A 21621-nucleotide genomic window follows, 5' to 3' on the forward strand; every position below is an offset into this window, starting at 1 on the left:
TATCTCCTAACCGAAAACGCGGAGTTCAATCTTCTGAACTGTTCAGTTTAGATGGTTTTTGTCACAGCGCAGATTAGAAACCTAACCCGCGAAAACGAAAATCAAACGTCGCAGAAAATGTGATGCGGGGATCTTGCGAAATTGAACCCATTTTGCTCCGATCGAGTTACATTCGTCAATAATTTACATTTAAACTAGCCAAAATACGTAGCGGTTCAAGCTACATTCGATTTGAGACCTAAACTATTAGATTAGACACCGGATAGTCACCGGGGCAGTTCTTGTGGCGGCGGAGGGTTTTTCCGCGCCGGCGACTCCTACGCGACGATGACCGCGGCCACCTCGAATGCCGCCGCCTCCGTCGAGCTCCCGCAGGCTAGGGGCGGCCCGTCTGCGTCGTCGTTGCCATCGCCGCGTGGGGGAAGCGCCGGCAGCGGCGGGCTGCACGAGCCGGCGGGGGGGGGGGGGGGGCTCCTCGGATTCTCCTTCGCGCTCCTCCTCGCGCGCTGCCCGGTGCGCGAAAGCTCGTGGCCACTTCCATGCCGCCCGCTTCCAAGCGCCGTCGGAGCGCACCTGCCTTGCGCGTCCGCCTCCGACCGTGCACCCGGCGGACGCGGAGCTGGCTTCCCGCCGCCGATTCGGCCCCCTCCCCTACCTACGCTTCTAAAGCGGCCCATTGCGGACGGAGGGGTGGTGGCGGCTGCGGCGGAGCGGCAACGGGGGATGCGGAATTGCTCGCCGGAGAGGAGGCAGGCGGCGACGGAGGAAGTGGTAGCGGCGGAGGGGAGTAGGGTTTGGAAACCGAACTCCCCTCCACGTCCCCTTTTAATACGGGGCGGCCGGCGAGTTTCTCGGACCCCCGAACTCGTTTTATGGGGCAGGCCTCGAGTTCGGGCTCCGTTCTAGCCCAGTTTCGGCTTGAACCCGTATTTCCGCCAGACTTTTTCAGTTTCGGCTAGTTTTACTGCTTCTGTTAGAGATGTCTAAGGCTCGTTTGCCCATGCATATATCCAAACCCGACCATGAGGGCCTAGGGTTTTGATTGGGCCTCTACCTGCAAAAGATTAATATTTTTGGCTATTAGGGCGTGGTTCCTCTGATGGGAAGTGTTGAAAAAAGCAAAAATAATGCGGGACGACATATACTGACACACCTAGGGCTGCCAGCGAGCTGGCTGCCAGCGCTAGTCCTTCGTGTTTATCATCTTTGTCATCGCCGCCTTATGTGCATCGATTAGGGTTTCTCTGGTCATGGATGGGAACCTACCTCATCCACGTCTGAGGAACCCGCCTCTTTGCCCACCAGTCCTCCCGCGCAACACTCCCGTCCGCAATGATGGTCCTCCAAGGAGCGCGGAGGGCCAGGTCGTCGATGCTGATTCTTGTTTCAGTGTTGATCTTCAAGATGTGAGAGATGGCCAAGGTGGACAGCTGGACCTGTCTCAGGCTGATCCTCCGCGGAACAGGTTTGCGGCAAGCTCTAGTTCGAATCAAGGAGTTTGTAATGGTGGTTGGCTTGATGATGGGTGTAATGGTTAAGATTGTGGAGGTTTCGAGGAAGGGTAATATAGAAGCAATGATGGTTATGTAAAAAGTTATGGTTTTAGGAATCGCTGCATCAAAGGGCCTCGCCCATATAGGCAACAATTCTCCAATTGCCGTGGTCGCAATGATTATCGTGGAGGTAATGGAAAATACTCTAGCAATCACAACAATTATCAGCGTTATTTCAATAACAATGAAAATCTTATGGTTAATTCCTCGGCTTAGGGGGGTTGCGGTTGTCCATGAGAGAGCTACCGTTCAACTGTTTCAGTCTTTGGTTGCTGCATTTGCTGAGAATATTTGCACGTCTGCTTCGTCTCGTGCTTCAAAGTAAAATGATAAGTTACTTTGCTTTCTGTGTGGTGATAATGGACACTTAGCTGATTCTTGTACTGCTATTTTGTGTCTTTACTGTGAGAAGACAACTCATGCGTCTAAGGACTGCCCTCTGTTGTCTATGCCAAAGTCGGTGGCCATCACTTATGGGGTTTGTCGTAATGAGCTGATTTTCCATGACATCCCAACTTCTGATGTGACTTTCATGCATGATAGTGGCAAAGTGGGTAAAATTTCTGTTCTTGGGGGTTCTCTGATTCTCGTGAGAATGTTAATGAGCTTACATGGATCATATCTGGTGATCACCAGTGGGATCTTAGACGCACAGATGATGGGGCTTTCAAAGCTATATTTCCCTCCAAGGCTGATTACTAGAATGACCAAGATTGTCAAGGTGCCTGTTTAAGGTATGCTTTTTTTGCATTTCGAGGAGTGGTCTGCAACTGATGTTGATAAGTTTTGTGTCACTGAGGTTTGGGCGAGAGTTAATGATTGTTGTTACAAAGAGAGATGTGATTATCTGGCCTTTTTTGTTGTTGGATCTCTTATTGGCAAAGCAAAATAAATAGATACGGAGTTCACTAGGTCACACTTTGTGGTGCAAATGAAAGTCGAGATTACTCGTGAGGAGTTAATTCCAAAAACTACAGTTGATCATATGTATGATGGTGAAAGGTTATGGTTTTCTCTTCAAGCTTGAAGCGGATGGGGGTCCGGGCAAGGGTGAGATTGTGATGGAAGAGGTGAATCAGATGATGATAAAAATGCGGAAGGCAAGGGAAAAGAGGTGAAGAACGGTATTGATCGCCAAATCCTCGATCATCTAGCAATAATACAACTCTTCCTAGTTCTACTAATGTGCAAACTAAGCAGGCTCAGTCTTTATCCTTTCTGAAAGTCGTCTCTTTCAATATTGCGATGACTAAAGGTGCTCGATATGAGGGGTGATCCTTGGCTATTAAACCATGTAGAATGTGGGGTGAAAGTGATGTTGATGATGAGGAGAGCCTATTGTTTCCTTTGCCTTTGTTGAATCTACTTGATGAGGAGGATGGTCGCATGTTGGGGGTTTAGAGCTAAGGAGCTTCACACCACCAAACATGGCTCTTCCGCCGTGGCAGAATTTTCACCAGTTGTCTCTGCCGTGGCAGGATTATCACCACCTTTCTCTGCCGCGACATAGTCTGATGTGTCGTCACCAATTGTTGAACTGAGTTTTTCCTTTGCTTTCTGCTACAACCGAGCTATCCGGGTAATCTTCTACGAATCAAGAAAATCAAGAAAAAATAGAGAAAATTGGTGATCGCTACCCTTCTTCAGTTAGTACTTCTGCTCTATCATTTCTCCGAGATGACATGAGGTCAGTGTGGGTGCCTAGGTCCAGGTTGACTTGTCGGAGGCTAGCGTTGAGGAGCAAGAGGATCTGTCGAAAGCCTCTTCGACGAGGATGTCCTCTACTTCCAAGATGCACACTGCCTAGCCCGGGTCCCCAGGGGCCATGTTTGAGTTCAGCTTCTTGGCCCGCTGCTCCAAGGATGTCAGGAGCAGCTCTGGAATGGCGCTCGACTCCTCAGATGGTGGCGGCTGGGCTGGGGATTTCGGCGCTAGGGTTTGTGTGAGGTGCGATGCGCGAGCACCCCTTTTTATACGCCAGAGGGAGGTGAGGGAGCGGTGGCATGCATTAACGTCGGCACAGAGAGTTAGGCGCGACGAGACGTGACGATTCGCCTTTGTGAATATTGCACCATCGCTGCGTCCCATTAACTTCCGCGGCGAGGTAGGCGACGGTTACACGTCGTTCGGTCTCAATGACGCGCCGGGTCTGCCGCTCCCTGCCTCGCTTCTCGCTCTGTCCGGCCCCGCCCGAAGCGTCCCCTGTGAAGCGGGGACGGACTCGGGGCACCGAATAACGTATTGAGCCGCGCCTAGCAAAAATAGACTTTGGAGTGCGCGAATGGGGCCGGTTAAATGTCCAGCGTGCCCCAAAAAGCTTTGAGGGATGCTTTGGGAGACGCGACTCGAGATGCTCTTATTCCGGAGGAGGTCATGGCGAGTATGGTGGCATACCGACTAAGTCAGCGGAAGTCAGATCCAGCGAACCGATTTGTCTTTAGCCTAACGTTGATGCATCATAGATTCAGAGATGGATCATGCTCAACAACCGACCCATGCCAATATCATAGGTACTTGTTTAGGTACATCAACGCCTTCAATTTTTTTCTTTAAGCTCTTTATCAAACGATACTTTTATACGTCGTGTGGCTAAGTTGGAGAGTCACCTAGTAAGATTTTCAATACTCCGATTAAGAACATTAAGCATAATGATAGTAAAAAAACAATCATTATGCTCTCTAAAAATTGAGAAGGAAAACATGTGGATGAGGAACAAAAGCAATCATCAATTTTCACTCATGCTAGTGATTTATCTCTAGACTTGCGCACAATGACAACTTTGTGTTGGTATTTTATTTATTAGAGTTGGGTTAATTTGTTATTACAAGTTTTATTCATTGGAGTTGGGTTATTGAATGATTGATAGCAATTTATATATGAAAAAAACAATGTAGAGGGACAATGAAAGCCATACCGCACCTTAACACACAATTCAGTAAATACAGAAAACCCTAAACTTAAATACAGATAACCCGAAAAATAGTTCAATAACAATAAATGGCCTAGTACAAGTCTGCAATCAGACAACATATCATACTAGTGCGAAAACAAATGTCATCATTTTGAAAAAATCAAAGGAAAAGGAAGCTGTGCCACGATTTGAATCTTCAAGTTTGGCTGCTGTACCATCAGGCCACAATCCTTGCCTGCCAGTTCAGCAACTTCAACCACCGCCATCCATCTTAATCCGATGAGATCTCTCATCTTTTAAATACCCGGAATATACCAGATTTCAGTAGGCCATGACTTTGCATAGTTGGGTCCAAAACTAGAGAAAACATACTCAAATTTCTGTTTTTCCAAGTTATAAATCCCAACACCTCTCCAACCCGGAAGACCAAAATTGTCATGGTGTACCAGCCGGGGAGAGGTGAAGTAGACACGTCGGCACGGAGAGCTAGGCGCGACGAGATGTGTCGATTCGCTTTTGTGGCAACTGCACTGTCACTGCGCCCCATTAACTTCCGCCGCGAGGTAGGCGACGGTTGGACGTCGTTCGTGTCTCAATGACGCGTCTGGTCTGCCGCTCTCCGCCTCGCTTCTCGCTCTGTCCGGCGCGCCCGAAGCGTCCCCTGTAAAGCGGGGACGGGATTGGGGCGCCGAACACCATTTTGGGCCGCGCCTAGCAAAAAGAGCCTTTGGGGGTCCAGCGCGCCCCAAAAATCTTTGAGGGATTCTTTGGGAACGCGACTGGAGATGCTCTTATTCTGGAGGAGGTCATGGCGTATGGTGGTATTCTGACTAAGGCAGTGGAAGTCCGATCCAGCGGACCGATTTGTCTTCAGCCTAACGTTGATGCATCATAGATTCATAGATGGAACATTGCTCAACAACCGATCCATGCCAATATCATAGGTTCTTGATCAGGTACATCAACACCTTCAATTTTTTTTTTCTTTACCTCGTGTGGCTAAGTTGGGGAGTCACCTAGTAAGATTTTCAATACTCCGATTAAGAACATTAAGCATAATGATAGTAAGAAAACAATCATTATGCTTTCTAAAAATTGAGAATGAAAACATGTGGATGAGGAACAAAAGCAATCATCAATTTTCACTCATGCTAGTGATTTATCTCTAGACTTTTGCACAATGACAACTTTGTGTTTGTATTTTATTTATTGTAGTTGGGTTAATTTGTTATTACAAGTTTTATTCATTGGAGTTGGGTTATTGAATGATCGATAGCATTTTCTATATGAAAAAAACGATATAGAGGGACAATGAAAGCCATACCACACCTTAACACACAATTCAGTAAATACATATAACCCTAAACTTAAATACTTCCAACGAAAAATAGTTCAATACCCTAGTAAAAGTCTGCAATCAGACAACATATAATACTAGTGCGAAAACAAATGTCATCATTTTGACAAAATCAAAGGAAAAGGAAGTTGTGCCACGATTTGAATTTTCAAGTTTGGCTGCTGTACCATCAGGCCACAATCCTTGCCTGCCAGTTCAGCAACTTCAACCACCGCCATCCATCTTAATCCGATGAGATCTCTCATCTTTTAAATACCCGGAATATACCAGATTTCAGTAGGCCATGACTTTGCATAGTTGGGTCCAAAACTAGAGAAAACATACTCAAATTTCTGTTTTTCCAAGTTATAAATCCCAACACCTCTCCAACCCGGATGACCAAAATTGTCATGGTTTACCAGCCGGGGAGAGGTGAAGTAGACACAGTTCGGTTTGAGCTCTGGAAATTTCTTGGTAGGCAAGCACGCGGACTGATTTAACCCAACAAACACCGCGTGGTCCTGGAAGGCCGTCGAAGAACTTAAGCTGACCAGCTTGCGCTCTCTGACATCGACTTCAAGCACGTGCACCTCGATTTCTCTGGAGCGATGAGCACGCCGAAGGGTTCGTATCTGCAGGAGGCGGCCGCAGGGCGTAGACACTAAGAACCTAGTAAGGACTCTCCTTCGTCTCTTGTCCCCGTTGGCAATAATAACCTCCTTGATTGGTTCCTGCGGGCCGTGAAGATCCCACGCCTCAAGCACCCCGCGTAAGGTCACCGTGTAGAATCTGCCGTCGTGGTAGACGCAGTCGGCGTAACGATCATGGCTCCTGTCGTCCAGAGCCGCGGCAGATCGCCAGCGTCCCTCTTTCGCTCTTGCAAAAGAAACCCAGTTAGCGTCGTAGTGGATGATCATAGCAGTGTAGTCACCATCTTGAGACGGATCGCGGGACAGCACCACCTTTTGGTAGAACCATGTGCCAGCCTCACTAGTCTCGTGCTGATGATTTTTTTCTGAAACGATAGCCCACAATGCTTCCCTCAGTGTTGTAGACTCCCTTGACACACTCCAGATCAGTGATAGGCGGGAGAGGGATCGTGCTGAAGGTGAAGGGGTGGTAGAGCACGAGATTTGAAAATTCGTCCGACGCAGCGAGCCAACCATGGCAGGCTCCACACCAGTCGAGTTCCGGCCGACCAACAGGCAAACTGACCTTGTAGGTCTTGTGGGTCGTGAGAAGATTCCGGAATTCTACGCTTTGATGGATATGCCTTCTATTAAGTTGCCAGGATATCAGCCAAGGCGTGCGGGCGTGGGGGACACCGGCAGCCACTGCGTCTGAGCACCATGAAGTGCATACGGCTGCGACGGCAAGAGCACCCGGGAGCTCAAGGAGTTGCAAGATGCGGCCAAGGAGATTTTTTTTTTTTTTTTTTTTTTAGAGAAACAGGGCAACGCCCCAGCTCCACATATATTGAAGCCACCAAAGTCACAGACATCGTGCAAAGTAGCAACAGGTTTTCAAGACCACCCACTAACATATCTTACAAACACCCACACACAGAGAACAGACAACCAAAGGCACCGCAACCAGCAGAAACATCAAGGCCGACCAAGGACTTGGAACCTTGCACCATCACCTATCAGGAACAACTCATTAGCTTCCAAGGTTCTCTTCAGGTCCTCCGCAGTGATCAGCATTGGACCAAGCCCCCTTGTGCAGTTCACGTCACAGACCTCCAGCGTCGTTCTCGCTCTTTTTTGTGGAGTTAACCAGGCTCCGGCCACAACAGCAGCGGCGGCAGCTGAGCTACTCCCCCCATCTTGCTCAACATCGCCTCCAGCACCCCTCTTCCTTCCTCCTTCACCAGAATCTTCCACTGAGAAACGTTGTAAAGTAAGTGGCGCCACAGACCCTGTGTGCCAAGCCACGGGGAACGGTTGAAAACAATATCATTTCTGGTAATCTAGATAGTTCTCAGCACAGCAGCAAATATCATATTAACAGAATTGTTCTTCTTTTTGTCCTCCCAGAGAGAGGAGACGACATGCATATTTGAAATTACAAGACCAATTTCCAAGGCAGAACAAACTTCCTTCCAGAGTTCAGATGCCACAACACAATCAAAGAAAAGGTGTTGGCAAGACTCCAACTCATTACAGAACACACAGGTTAAATCATCAACATTTTGTCTCTTAACCATATTATCTCTAGTGAGCAATTTGTTATGAAACAGTAACCACAGGAAGAAATGGATTTTAGGAGGAATTTTGATTTTCCAAACACAATGAATATTAACAGGTTTAATGCCACCAAAATTAATCACAGCATACATAGATTTAACACTGTAAATGCCATTTGCTTCCCAATTCCAAATCAGACTATCTTTAGAACCATCAAAAGAAATAGTTTGAGCAATTTGTTGAATCTCAAACCACTGCAACATCAGATTATGGTCAAAACATCTCCTAAAAGTTACTTTCAGAGAAGATCCATCCCAGAGGTCAGCAATAGACCTATTCTGTTCATTGACTAGGAAGTAAAGCTCCCAGTACTGAATGGCCAAAGAACAAGAGCCAAACCAGTGATCTTCCCAAAACTTTATACTTCTACCATTCCCAACCTTCCATTGGTACCCCATCTTAGCAGCTCTGGCAGCCCACATAACCCCTTTCCAAAAGGGAGAGGCACCATTCAGAGTGCAAGAGAAAAGGTTAGGACTGTCCAAATTGTACTTACTCTCAACTATTTGCTTCCACAATTTATCCTCACTTAAGTGATACCTTTTAATCCAAGAAGCTAAAAGGCACAAATTCATCTCTGCCAAGTCAGGAATGCCCAAACCACCAAACTCTTTTTTCCTAGTCACCAAACCCCAGTTGGCTAGGTGGTACTTATGGTGCCCCTCATAGTTATCCCATAGGCAATGAGCCATCTGGGAATAAAGGTCCATCCGCCGCTACTTGCACTATGACCTGCCATTTTGTAAAAAAAGTTCAATTTTTTCCCTGTCGTACGCTTTTACAGAATAGTTGTACGGCAAAAGGTTGTACTCCGTATATATTACGGAGGAAACACAAGGTACGACTCGGACAAGGAGTCCATCAGGATTTACAAGTAGGAGAAAGAACGCGAGACAAAATATAAAACTTCTCTGTATTGGAAACTTTAGTCCTGACATGTTTCTGTATTGGCTCTCAGTTTCTTTATTGCCTCTCAGTCATGACACCCTAGTTTTGTGTTGGTATCCGTGTAGAAGACGAGCTTGTCCAAATAAGTTCCGGTGTAGTATTTTGTCTCGCGTTCTGTCTTCTAGGTGTGAGTCCTGACCGACTCCATGTCCAAGTCGTGCATGGCCTTTCATCAATAATATTACGGAGTAGTAGTATATCACTACGGGAGAGACGGCTTGGGCCGACGATGTGCCGACGGCCAAATGTCGGGACCGTCGGTACAGAGGCCTCCAGCTACCGGCGACGGAGCTTACCGTCGGCACAACGCACGATACACCGACGGTCACCCTCGGCGCAGTGGTGATGTAAGATACACCAAGTTCTTACGCAATCTTTCATGTGCGAGTCCTCACTCTTCCGCAATCGTTATCCCACCGGAGAGTCGTTCATAGTAGCATAGTGAAGTGCTTATATTTATATTCTTTTATGATATCATTGTTGAAAGTGATCACTAGTGAAAGTATGATCCCTAGGTCTTGTTTCCAAACATCGAATCACCGTTTATTTATTGTTTTACTGCATGTTTACATGCTGCCATATTTATTTTAGATTATTATTACTACTCATATTCATCCATATCACTTGCATTTTACTATCTTTTCGCCGAACTAGTACACCTGATAAGTGTATTGGGTGTGTTGGGGACACAAGAGACTTCTTGTATCGTAATTGCAGGGTTGCTTAAGGTAAACTTGCTGCTGTTCGACAAACCTCTATACTTGAAGGCCCAACACTATCTACAAGAATAGAAGCGTGCGTAGACATCAAGGAGGGCACAGGGCGGATAGCCATCGGGACAAGAGTACGCGAGTTATCTAGCTTCGGATTATGCAACACGGAGGCGGGGCCTACTGCTGCTCGTCCGGAATTATGTGGACGCTTTCGGGTTGTTACAATGAGTTGTGATTGTGCCTCTGGACTCCCAAGATCCGGCTTATATAGGCACACAGATCTAGGGTTTTTACGGAGAGTCCTACCCAGAATACAAGTTGTCTGATTACGAAATATTACATTGCCGTGCACGTCAAGGGTCCACCTATAGCTAAGAGCATCTCCAGCCGCGTCCCCCAAAGCGTCCCCCAAACCGTGCCGGATTGAGCGTTTGGGGGACGTGTTTTGTTCGTGCCGCCTTTGGGGGACGTCGCTCCCCAGCCACGTCCCCCAAACGCGACCCCCAAACATTTAAATTACTTTTTTTTAACACAGAACCATTTATCAAATATAGCATATGAATAAAAATGTTTGCGAGGATTGTTTTTAAATTAAATTACAACAAACAATAAAACAAGTAAACAAATATAATAAATAGGGGTAGATGCTACATCAAGGTGCCACGGTATTTCCTTTGATCCTCCACAAATGCTCAACGAGATCAGCTTGAAGTTGCTCATGCACATTGCTGTCACGGATCTCTGCGTGCATGGCGAGAAAATCAGCAAAATCTGCAGGCAACTCATGATCAACCTCCGCAAGAGGGCCTTCACACTCATAGGGACCAACATGTGACCTAGCATGATTCTTGCGGTCATCCTCGATGATCATGTTGTGCATGATCACACAAGCCTGCATCACCTCCACATTTGGTCGTGAGACCAGCTTAGAGCAGGGTACCGGACAATGGCAAATTGTGCTTGAAGCACACCAAACGCCCGCTCGACATCCTTCCTGCAAGCCTCCTGTCGCGTAGCAAAGTGAGAATTCTTCAGACCTGATGGATTCGAGATTGTTTTGACAAAAGTGGCCCATTTTGGATATATAACATCGGCTAGATAATAGCCTTTGGTATATTCGTGGCCATTGATCTCATAGTTGCATGGTGGAGCATGCCCTTCCACTAGTCTTCTGAACACCGGAGACTGCTGCAACACGTTGATGTCATTGTGTGATCCCGCCATGCCAAAGAAAGAATGCCAAATCCACAGGTCATAATCTACCACAGCTTCAAGCACCACACTGCAATATCCATGACGACCTTTGTATATACCTTGCCAAGCAAACGGGCAGTTCTTCCATGCCCAGTGCATGCAATCGATGCTTCCAAGCATTCCAGGAAATCCTCTGGCAGCATTTTGTGCCATGATCCTTGCAGTCTCTTCCTCAGTTGGCCCTCTCAAATAGTATTTGCCAAACTTTCCCACCACAGCTCGGCAAAACTTGTACATGCACTCAATGGCAGTAGACTCACTCATGCGAAGGTAGTCGTCCTGTGTATCGGCAGGTGCTCCGTATGCAAGCATCCTCATGGCGGCGGTGCACTTCTGAATCGACGAGAACCCTAGAACGCCTACAACTTCGAGCTTGAGCTTGAAGTAGGGGTCGAACTCTCGAACGCCGTGGAGGATATTCATGAACAGCCCCTTGCTCATCCTGTACCGGCGCCGAAAATTGTCGGCATGTGTTGCATCGTCGGTGAAGTAGTCGTTGTGCAGCATGGCATGCCTCTCCATCCTCTGCCCGGGCTTCGACTTCCTTCTTCCCGGCCTTGATCCTCCGCGGCGCGGCCTCTTCCTCTTCTCCGTCTCAGCGTCGAGCATGTCCTGGAGGGACGCGATGATCAGCAAATGCTCCCGCAGGTCGTCGTCGAAGGCTTGCTCGTCCTCCAGCAGCAGTGCAACCATCTCATCGTCGCTGTCCATGGCTAAAGCAAAATCAATGGTTAAAATTGCGCCGAGGCAGACGACGCAACAAACAGCAGCCAATCGCGCCTACCTGTCAAGTTGTCGAGCACCTTCTGTGCGCGGAGGTGGGGCGGATTTGACGGCGCGTTTTGGGACGCGCTGGCGACGCGGCGGCGGCGGCACGACCGTCGGGAGCCCCAGCCGCGACAACGGTTCCGACTCTCATCAGAGATCAGACGCCCAACCGGCCGGGAAATCCAGCGGCGGCGGTGGGGTGGGAGGCGCGGGAACGAAGGAGCGACGAGAAAAGAGGCGCGAACTAACGGTTTATGCAAGTAGACGCCGACATGTGGGAGCCCGCCTCGCTTTTCGATGTGTCCGGCGTCCCCGGTGCGTCCCCTGTGGGACGGGGATGGGCTCGGGGCGCCGGACACCGTATCGGGCCGCGCCGGACAAAAATGGGCTTTGGGGGACGCGGCTGGGACGCATTTTTTGTCCGGCGCACCCCAAATCCTTTTGGGGGACGCTTTGGGGGACGCGGCTGGAGATGCTCTAACTTGTTGTACTGAATCCGCCTACCTTCATGGGCCTTGCCGGATCCGACTCTTGGCGCATGTCAGGATCCAGCTCCTTGTTCCTGGGCTAGACATCTTCCATCTTAAATCAACTACAACTGGGCCGTCCGGTGGGCCGTATGCCACCACCACTATTTGTGGGCCACCTAGGCTTGGCGGATCTAGTCAGTATCGATGGTACACCTATGAAGTATATCCACAACAGCGTGGGAATCACACCGTGTTGAGGAGAAATTTGGGAGCATCTATACCCCGCTCGATTAGCGCTCGGTTGAACGGAATGCACGCAAGGTAATCTAAGACTCGTTCTTGGCCCATCTGACAACTGAACTAGGAACATTATTGATATGTTTTTTTTAAAAGAACTCTATTGCCAGCGCAGGCATGTACGTCATGCGTACTCGTTCCGTACGAACCAATGCAGACACTTGAAAAAAATCATATTCAAAAAAAATCTTAGGTTTAAAAATTGCTTAGACTTGAACTTGTCTCAGATTTGAAATTTGCTCAGATTTAAAATTTGCCTAGATTTGAAATTTTCTCAAATTTGAAATTTGCTCAACTTTGAAATTCACTCGAATTTAAAATTTGTTCAAGAACAGAAGAAATAAACAGAAAAAAATAAAAACAAAAGGAAATCAAAATGAAATAGACAAAACCTAGGAACAACCAAAAAAAAAAGCCAAAAAAAGACCGCCGCGCTGACGGGCCGCGGCCTAAATCCGCTAACGGGCGATAGATAGGTTTTGCCTAGAAATTTCCGACATTCTGTGATGGCTTATGTGCCCAGACCAGCCCAGCTGAGCCCGGACGACACACCCAGCAGAAGCACAGCGCCGCCGCCGTCGGCCACGCATCTCCGCCGCTTGCTCCCCTGCCTCCTCTCTCTCCTCTAGCCCCCTGGAACTCTCCACCGCGGCAAGCAGCGGAATCCCGGAAGCCAGCGACATCTCTTTCCTGACTTACCATCTCCCCGGTGGCGCATCTAGCCGCATCTCCTCTCCCCTTTTCTTGTGTTCGTCGATCCTTTGTTTTACAATTGTGTTGATCGATCCCTTTGTGCTACGAGCTGTTCCTGTTATCTTCTTAACTTCACGATTCCGCTCGGTCAAAACCCCGAATTTTTCCACCACAACCCCCACCAATCCCGAATGGCGGCGGAGCTCGCCGTATCTGTCCTCGCCGGAGTACGGATCGCCAAGACCCTCCGATGGATCATGTTGCGCTCGTCACGACAACCAGAATCAGGTACTTGTTGCTAAACAATTCCGGATTTTTTTCCAATCATTATTTCTCCGAGCTCTTGAATTAGATAAATTTTATTGGTTCTTGCCGTCAGTTTCTGTATTGGCTCTCAGTTGGCCGATGTAAGTGGGATCCTGCCAAAGTCCCACTTATAGTTCATTGTGAAATTTCCAGTTCAAATTTTGGACCAAAACTTGAACTAAAATTTTCCAGATGAGCTATAAGTGGGACTTTTGCCGGAATCCCGCTTGACACCTTAGCTTTGTGTTGGTATGCATGTAGGGGACGAGCTTGTCCAAATAAGTGCCGGTGTACTATTTTGTCTCCCGTTCTGTCTTCTAGGTGTGAGTCCTGACCGACTCCTTGTCCGAGTCGTGCATCGCCTTTCACCAATAGTACTACGGAGTAGTATATATACACAATCAATCTGTGCCACTGGTTATTATTCTGTAAAAGCATAAGACAGGAAAACTGACGCTTTTGATCGATTTGACAATGGCAGAACATTGTGCAAGTACCGCCGACTGGACGGACCTCCCAAGCGACCTCCTTGCGCGCATCTTACAACTCCTTCAGCTCCCTGAAGCTCTTGCTGTCGCAGCCGTCTGCACCTCGTGGCGCTCGGTTGCAGAGGCTGCTGGCGACCCTCGTGCCCGCATCCCTTGGCTCGTATCATGGAAACCTACAACGGGCTACTGTCGGAGCAGTGAGTTCCGGAACCTCATCGACACCCACAAGACCTACAAGGTTACTTTGCCTGAGGGACGGTGTCACCTCGACTGGTGTGGATCCTCCCATGGTTGGCTCGTTGCATCGAACGAATACTCGAACCTTGTGCTATACCACCCCTTCACCTTTGACATTATCCATCTCCCACCTATTACCGATTTGGTATGTGTGAAGGCAGTCCGCGACAGTGATGGAAACATTGTGGGCTATTGTTATGGAAAGGATCTTGAGCATGACCCTACTCAGCATGCTGTACATTCCCTCGGCACATGGTTCTACCAGAAGGTGGTGTTATCATGTGATCCATCTCAAGATGGTGACTACGTTGCTGTAACCATTTACTATGATTCCAACTGTATGTCTTTTGCAAGATCAAGAGAAGGCTGCTGGCGACTTGCTGCTACTATAGCCCATGGAAGCGACGATCGGTATGCCGATTGTGTTTATCACGATGGAAGATTCTACATAATGACCTTGCGTGGGGTGCTTGAGGCGTGGGATCTTCGTGGTCCGCAAGAACCAAGCAAAGAGGTGATCATTGCCGGCGGGGACAAGAGGTATAGTAGGGTCCTTACAAGGTTCCTAGTGTCTACGCCCTTCGGCAGTCTCCTGCAGATACGCACTCTTCGATGTAGTCGCAATCCCAGAAAAGTTAAGGTAGAGGTCTTTGAAGTTGATATCAAAGAGCGCAAGCTGGTCAGCTTAAGTTCTTTGACAGCCTTGAGGAATTACGCAGTGTTTGTCGGGTCAAATCAGTCGGCTTGTTTGCCCACCGGAAAATTTCCAGAGCTGAGACCCAACTGTGTCTACCTCACCACACCTCGGCTGGTACACTATGCTAATTTCGGTCTTCCGGATTGGAGAGGTGTTGGGATTTATGACTTAGAAAATCAGAAATTTGAATATGTTTTCTCCAGCTATGAACCAGAGTACGGGCAATTGTGGCCCTGTAAAATTTGGTATATTCCGGGTGTTTAAAAGATGAGAGATCTCATCGCATTGAGATGGATGGCTGTACTGGAAGTTACCAGTTAGTTGTGGTTCGGCCTTTTTTTTCCTATTCTGTTGTCAATGATGACTTGCTTTTGCGATCATAGTACAGACTTGTACCCAGCTTATTATTGTTATCGGTCTGAACACCCACCTAGGACGCGCTTATAGTCAGGACGGACTGAAGTCCAGTTACTTATCTCTGGCAAGTTACTGAGTAACTTACCCCTTCACATCCACCGTAAACAACAGCACAGATAAATCACTATCAAAACAGATCTAGGCTTGTAGTTTCAGGCTTTTCCAGCCGAGATGGATGCGAGTGCAAGTGATGATTTTCGCGCACTGTCTTGTGTTGTTCCATGAAGCATGATAAGTACGACGGTTGAAGAGATCTGTGTCTTAAGGGCACAATGAAGGAGTTGTCGCGACGTTGCGCTTTGGAGAAAGTTTGTATGTTGACGGTTGACCATCAGTAGGATCTGATGATACCATACTCTATTACTGTACTGTGATGCAGTATTTGTTACCACGTGAAAAACACGCTTTGGCCGGTTGATGCAAATGTGGTGCTTAGGATCCCAATGAGAGAGGACATGGATGTTTTATGGGCTTGGAATCCTGACCCGAAAGGCATTTTCACCGCAAATGGCTAGTGATAAGGGCATCTTCAGCGGACCGACTCAAATAGTCTATTTCTATCCGTTTGGGTCGATCCGCGAACAGAAATGCGTCTCGCGGTTCGGCTGGCCTGGACACCGCGCGGGCAGCGGCGCGACCCATTGGGTCCGGTATTGGCCAAATCATCTTGCATTTCATCTTATTTCTCAAATGTTGTATACATATTGGTCGATTTGCTTGAAGCAAATTAACAGAGCTTGAGTAAAAACATAATAAAAATATAGTGGAAGACTACATCGTCTTCATCTTAGCGTCTCTTAGTTCTCCTCGTCAGAGTGGTAGTGGCGGCGGCACATGGTCCTGTCGAAGACCTTGACGTTGAAGTCACCATGGCCATCGTACTTGAAGATGACAAAGTGCCAGGCCTCAATGTCGTGCGAGCGGGCGAAGCGCCTCCAGCCGTTATGGAGGAACATCTGCCCTATGCCGTCGAATATCACTTCCGCCGGCCACTGGCCGGGGCGCCGCTGGACACATGCAGGAGGACATATGGTGGGGTTCTTGCCCTTCGACGATCGAGGTGAACCTCTAGGGTAAGCGCAGCCTATCCTAGCTCATGCCCTGGTGGATGGTCACGCCAAACTCGAAGCCGGAGAGGTCGATGGCGATGTGCTCGCTCGACGAAGAAGAAGAATGAAGACAGCGAGCAAGGTGGTGAGATAGGACTTGTAGTGTTTTCTTAATCTTGTAATTCTTTCGTTCAGATTTTTTGTAAATACAATGTATTATTATTACAAGGTCAATAAAGAATGCAATCCGTTATTGTACATTTTCTTCTTTTTATTATTTGTATTTATTTCTATTGGTTACTTCATGTTCAAATATGTTTTGTATTTCATAACTTCAAGTTTGAATTTGATTGAAAAAAACAACCCCCCCCCCCCCCCCCCCCAAAAAAAAGGTCAACAAAGGAAATGTCAAATTTTATAGCAGTTCAATGATTACCTAAACCTAGTCATAACTTCAAGAAAACTTTGATCACTTTTGGTTTTTCTGCACCTTATCAGATGTATGCAAATGCACAAAATCTAAATCTATCCCTCGTTTAGTCTTAAATTCTGAGATGTTACATCCTTATTTGGTTGATATCTTTTAATATATACTAAATCGTAGAAGACATTCTGATACCATCTTGTATATCTTTTAATATATACTAAATCTGATATTACATCCGTTTCAAGGAATAAGGCGCCCTCGTTTTACGAGCTTTTTGTTTGACCAAGAATTACTTCAAATAGAAAAAGATTCTTTATATAAAATTAGTATCATTAAAAAGTGTTTTTCAATACGAATCCAATGATACTATGTACATATAATATAATCAAGATTTTGTTGCTCAATTTTTATGGTCAAAGTTCATCTTAAAATACGCGTGCGCCTTATTCCTTGAAACAACGGAGGTGAAATAACTACAGTTTGCCTTATAATCTTCGACTATTTTCACAGACAGCTCTCTGCGCATTTCTTGTCCTTCACTCGTTCTCCTGCCTGCATGGCGGCAAGCAAGATGAGGTTCTCCACATCGTCGTCGTGAATGAGTTCTTCGATGTAGGACTCATCGGACGACGACGGGTCCTCCAGAAAAAATTAATCTGCACCCGAGTCCATCGACGGGGAAAATAAAATCTCAAAAAGTCACACGAGATTCGCGAATAAAGTTCTCTGATTTAACTTCAACTTACCTCAGGGACGGCCAGGGCGCGGATGAGAGCTGACAGCAAATCGGGGTGCCTCTTGATTCTACCCTAAAGCGACTGAGGTGGCGGCAGTGGCGGGCATGTCCCCCTGGATTCAAGCCTAGTCGACAGATGTTGTCCTTTAGCTAGATCTCGGTGACGGGTCCATGGAGGCGGCGTGGTTGATTGGCGTGCGCGAGCTCAACAAGAGAGGGGAAAGGGATCGCGGGGGTGGGGGTGGGGAAGCTTTTTTGCGGCACGGAGCAGGCGAGAACGGTGGGATCTACAACAGCGCAACGTAGAAAGTTCTACTACTCCGTAAGATATTTTATACTTGATAAGTTTCTACACATTTTCTCAGATAATTATTCGCTAGAAATTGTTGATATTTATACTTTCAATAGATATGCAAAATGTTAAGCATGTTCAAAACTTAATACAGCTATAATAAATAAAAAGGGCGTAACTGTAAAAACTATGCCAATGTCTATACAATAGAAATATAACTGAGTTTTTATACACATTCGAATTTAGCACAAAGTAACTGTATTTTCTAATGTACATCGCAATGTAAAGAATGCTACAACTAATATTATTAATATTCTTTATTTTGTTAACTATACTAGTTGTGTAGTGGAAAGATACATTGCTTATGATAGCAGCGTAATAAAAATAAGTTATAATAAAATATAGAAGTTTGGTGTAAAAGTAATTACTTAGCCCGTTGTTCAAAAAGTTACAAAAGATGACCCTAGACACTTGATAGTAACCAACATGTCTATAAACCTTAACGTCCTCGTCCTCGTCCACCTCGACATCCTCGTTCTCCTCCCCAACTTCATCCTCGTCCTCGCCCACCTCGCCATCCTCGTTCTCCTCCCCGTCCTCATCCTCCTCCTCATCCTTGTCCACCTACATCCACGTTTTCTTCCCCGTCCTCATCATCCTCCTCATACTGCTCTGGGCGAGGAGCATCGGGCAGCAGCCCATATCGCGACAAACACGATACAGTTTGTAGTTGGGCAGCACACACTAACGCCACGATGCACAAACATGCAACTGGCCCGTTACAACTAAATCAGTTCACTGACAAACCCTGATTTTAAGGGAATATGAAAGCCCCTCAAACTTTGTTTTGTCTACAGAATTGTCTTCCCAATACTCCCAATCATAACCGGCATCCCCTTTGGCTCCATGCTTGTTGTCCTTGTCAACTGACGATCCATTGCTCGATGATTCATCCGTGGCTGCACCATCAATGTTAAACATAGATTAATCAATTACATCAGCAAAAAAAAGGTACTACTAATTGGATCTGCTATTATTCGAAGATTCACTTGTGACTGCACGATCAATGGAAATCACAGATTAATCAACTAGAACAACAGCAAATTATACTAGTACATGGAGCTGCTAAGCGCACATCAAGAACCGCTTCGCTGCCAACAAATCAGCATGTGCATCAAGGTGCTACAGGGCACTCAAATATGTACCTCGCCACCAACAGATGAAGGTGCTACATTCATTTGCATCTTAATGCATATTACCTAATCTCTTCAAAATCGGAAGAATGCTCACGTAGTGTACCACATAGAAGGGTGATCAACGTATAAAGTGTTAAACCTAAGCAAAACACTAACCAATCACCTTTTGTGAAAATGAAAGAAGAATGGCTTTCAAAATCATACAGCAGTTCACAGAAAAGTTAAACTCGTTAGGAGTGCAATTTAGCTGTTGGCAATCAATGAGACAAGCCACGGTTCAATCAAGGCATTTCAACAAAACACATAGTTGTTGGCAAGCAAGAACTGATGATTGGATACCTGTCTCTGTGGAGGCGTCCTCCTCCCCATCATCGTCCTCAACCACGAGCCCGTAAAACTTTGTTTTGTCTACAGTATTGTCTTCTCAATACCCCCAATTGTTTCCATGCTTGTTGTCCTTGTTAGCTGACGATCCATTACTCGATGATTCTTCTGTGGCTGCACCATCAATGTTAAACATAGATTAAGCAACACATGATGCGATTTCCTGCTGGCATAGTAGTTTGGGTAGAAAATTCGAAAAGTCCAAAACAGGTACAGGCCTCATGTGAACATAATGTCGGAGACAGCAATTCAATCAGTGATAATGTTCACAAACAGGTGAGCAGACGCTGATGTGTTCATAAAGAGTAAGAAATAGATTTACACGGTAGCAGCAGGGAGAGAATATCTACTTGATGCTAGGATAATTGACAGGCCATATCGTGAGAAACACAACTAAATCAGTTGGTCCAAGGCATTTCCACGAACACGTAGTGGACAGCAGCAACACAACTAGTTCCTGAGCAGAAGCGTTCATGACAGGCTACCTGGCCGGGTGGAGGCGGGCTCGTGCTCGTCCTCGACGTCATCATCGTCCTTGCCCACCTCCCCGTCCTCATCCCCGTCCCCGTCCACCTCGTCCATCTCCCCGTCCTCCTCCTCATCCTCCTCACGCTTCTGGCGAGGAGCATCAGGAAGCAGATAGGCAATTCCGCTGATGGAGCCCTTGCTGCAGAAGACGAGGAGGACCTCCGCTTCTCCTTCAGGCTTCGTTCGTTTCGTCCCAACCCGACCGGGATCGAGTCCAAATCCACGCGTGTTAGCCGGGATCAGACCCGCGGGGATCAAATCCCGTCGCTCTTCTAGGATGTGTTCGGTTAAACCCGCCGGGACTTCGACCCCATCCTATTCCCCCCAATCCCCTCCATTTCGCTGGGAAATAAACACACGACACTTATCTCGTGGTACGCATCCCCGAATCGGTATGCATGTGTCGTCTCTCTCTCTCGCCCCCACCTATCTCTCTCCTGCGATCTGGAGGGCCGCCGGCGCGGCGGCGGGGGCTAGCGGACGGCGGCGGCGCAACCAGTTGAGCAGATCAAGGACGCTTGCTTCTCCCTCCCTCCCCCTTCTCCCATCAGCGGCAGAGCGACCAACTGAGCGGCGCGAGGTAGGCCTGGAGACCCCAACTCCGTCCGAGCTCAACGGCGCCCGTGAGCCGCCATCTCCGACATCCTCTCCATCTACGGCTGCTCCGCAGTTGACATAGGCATCCCCAATGGGCCTGCCAAAGATGGTACCCGGGGTTTACTGAAGGCCCACAAGTCGAAGAATATGAAGTTCGGAAGCCCAATTAGTATTAAGAAAAGATAGAGTTGTATTAGGAAATATAGAGATTTGTAACTTTACGGGTTGAACTCAGAGAGTCTCCCGGAATCTGTAATCTTGTGTAACACGGTACCCTCGGCTCCGCCTCCTATATAAGGGGGAGTCGAGGGACAAAGAGAGGATCACATCCATTATCAAAATAACCCTAGTTTCTTATTCGTCGAGTACTTTTCGGCTGAAACCCTCGAGATCTACTTGCCCTCTACTTCCAACTAAACCCTAGTCTACAATCCGTAGGCATTCATAAGTTAATCCCTTATCAATTGGCGCCGTCTGTGGGAATTAGAGGCGACAAAGAGCTGATCTCGATGGCACGTTCAAGATCATCGACTTCTTCGGTAGCAAGCAACGCGATGGATAGAGGTAAACAGATCGAAACTGATCTAGTCAATTTTGTTCCTCACCGCCCTCCCGTTTGGATGCATATGCATATCTGGAGGAGCCTATGGAGATGACGTTTGGCAAGTTCCACTTCCGCGTCGAAAAAGAAGGATCGTATCGTCTCGGAACTCCGATTTCGTCGGGATCGTCGGAGATCGATTCTGATTTTTCAGACTCAACGTCATCGACCGAGACAGGCGACGAGGAGATTTCGCCGCCACGCTTCATCAACACTACGGCAAGTGAAAAACTCGCCAAGATCTTCGGCGACATGTCCTTCGAGTCATCTGCGGACTCCGATATAAGCGGTGACTCGAGCAACATCGACACCTTCAACTTCATTGACAGATCCATTATTGTCGGAGAGGTCTTCACCGATCTATATGATGGTGTCACCAATCCTGACAAAGTTCAAAATTCAAAATGCCATCAAATCTATGCAATTGGAGATACAAGTCGCCCACAGGAGGAGACATCAGAGAACTTCGACAACGCG

General features: G+C 47.3%; 1 protein-coding gene across 1 annotated transcript; it reads left to right on the forward strand.

Moving 5' to 3' along the window:
- Positions 1 to 13010: 13010 nt before the first annotated feature.
- LOC127313891 (F-box protein At1g10110) lies at positions 13011 to 15297 on the forward strand. The gene is made up of 2 exons (XM_051344369.2): positions 13011 to 13477; positions 13977 to 15297. Exons 1-2 carry the CDS (start codon positions 13381 to 13383, stop codon positions 15179 to 15181), a joined length of 1302 nt encoding a protein of 433 aa, XP_051200329.1. The 5' UTR covers positions 13011 to 13380; the 3' UTR covers positions 15182 to 15297.
- The last annotated feature ends 6324 nt before the right edge of the window (positions 15298 to 21621 follow it).

Source organism: Lolium perenne, chromosome 7 (genome assembly GCF_019359855.2).
Source record: "Lolium perenne isolate Kyuss_39 chromosome 7, Kyuss_2.0, whole genome shotgun sequence".
Classification (NCBI taxonomy): domain Eukaryota; kingdom Viridiplantae; phylum Streptophyta; class Magnoliopsida; order Poales; family Poaceae; genus Lolium; species Lolium perenne.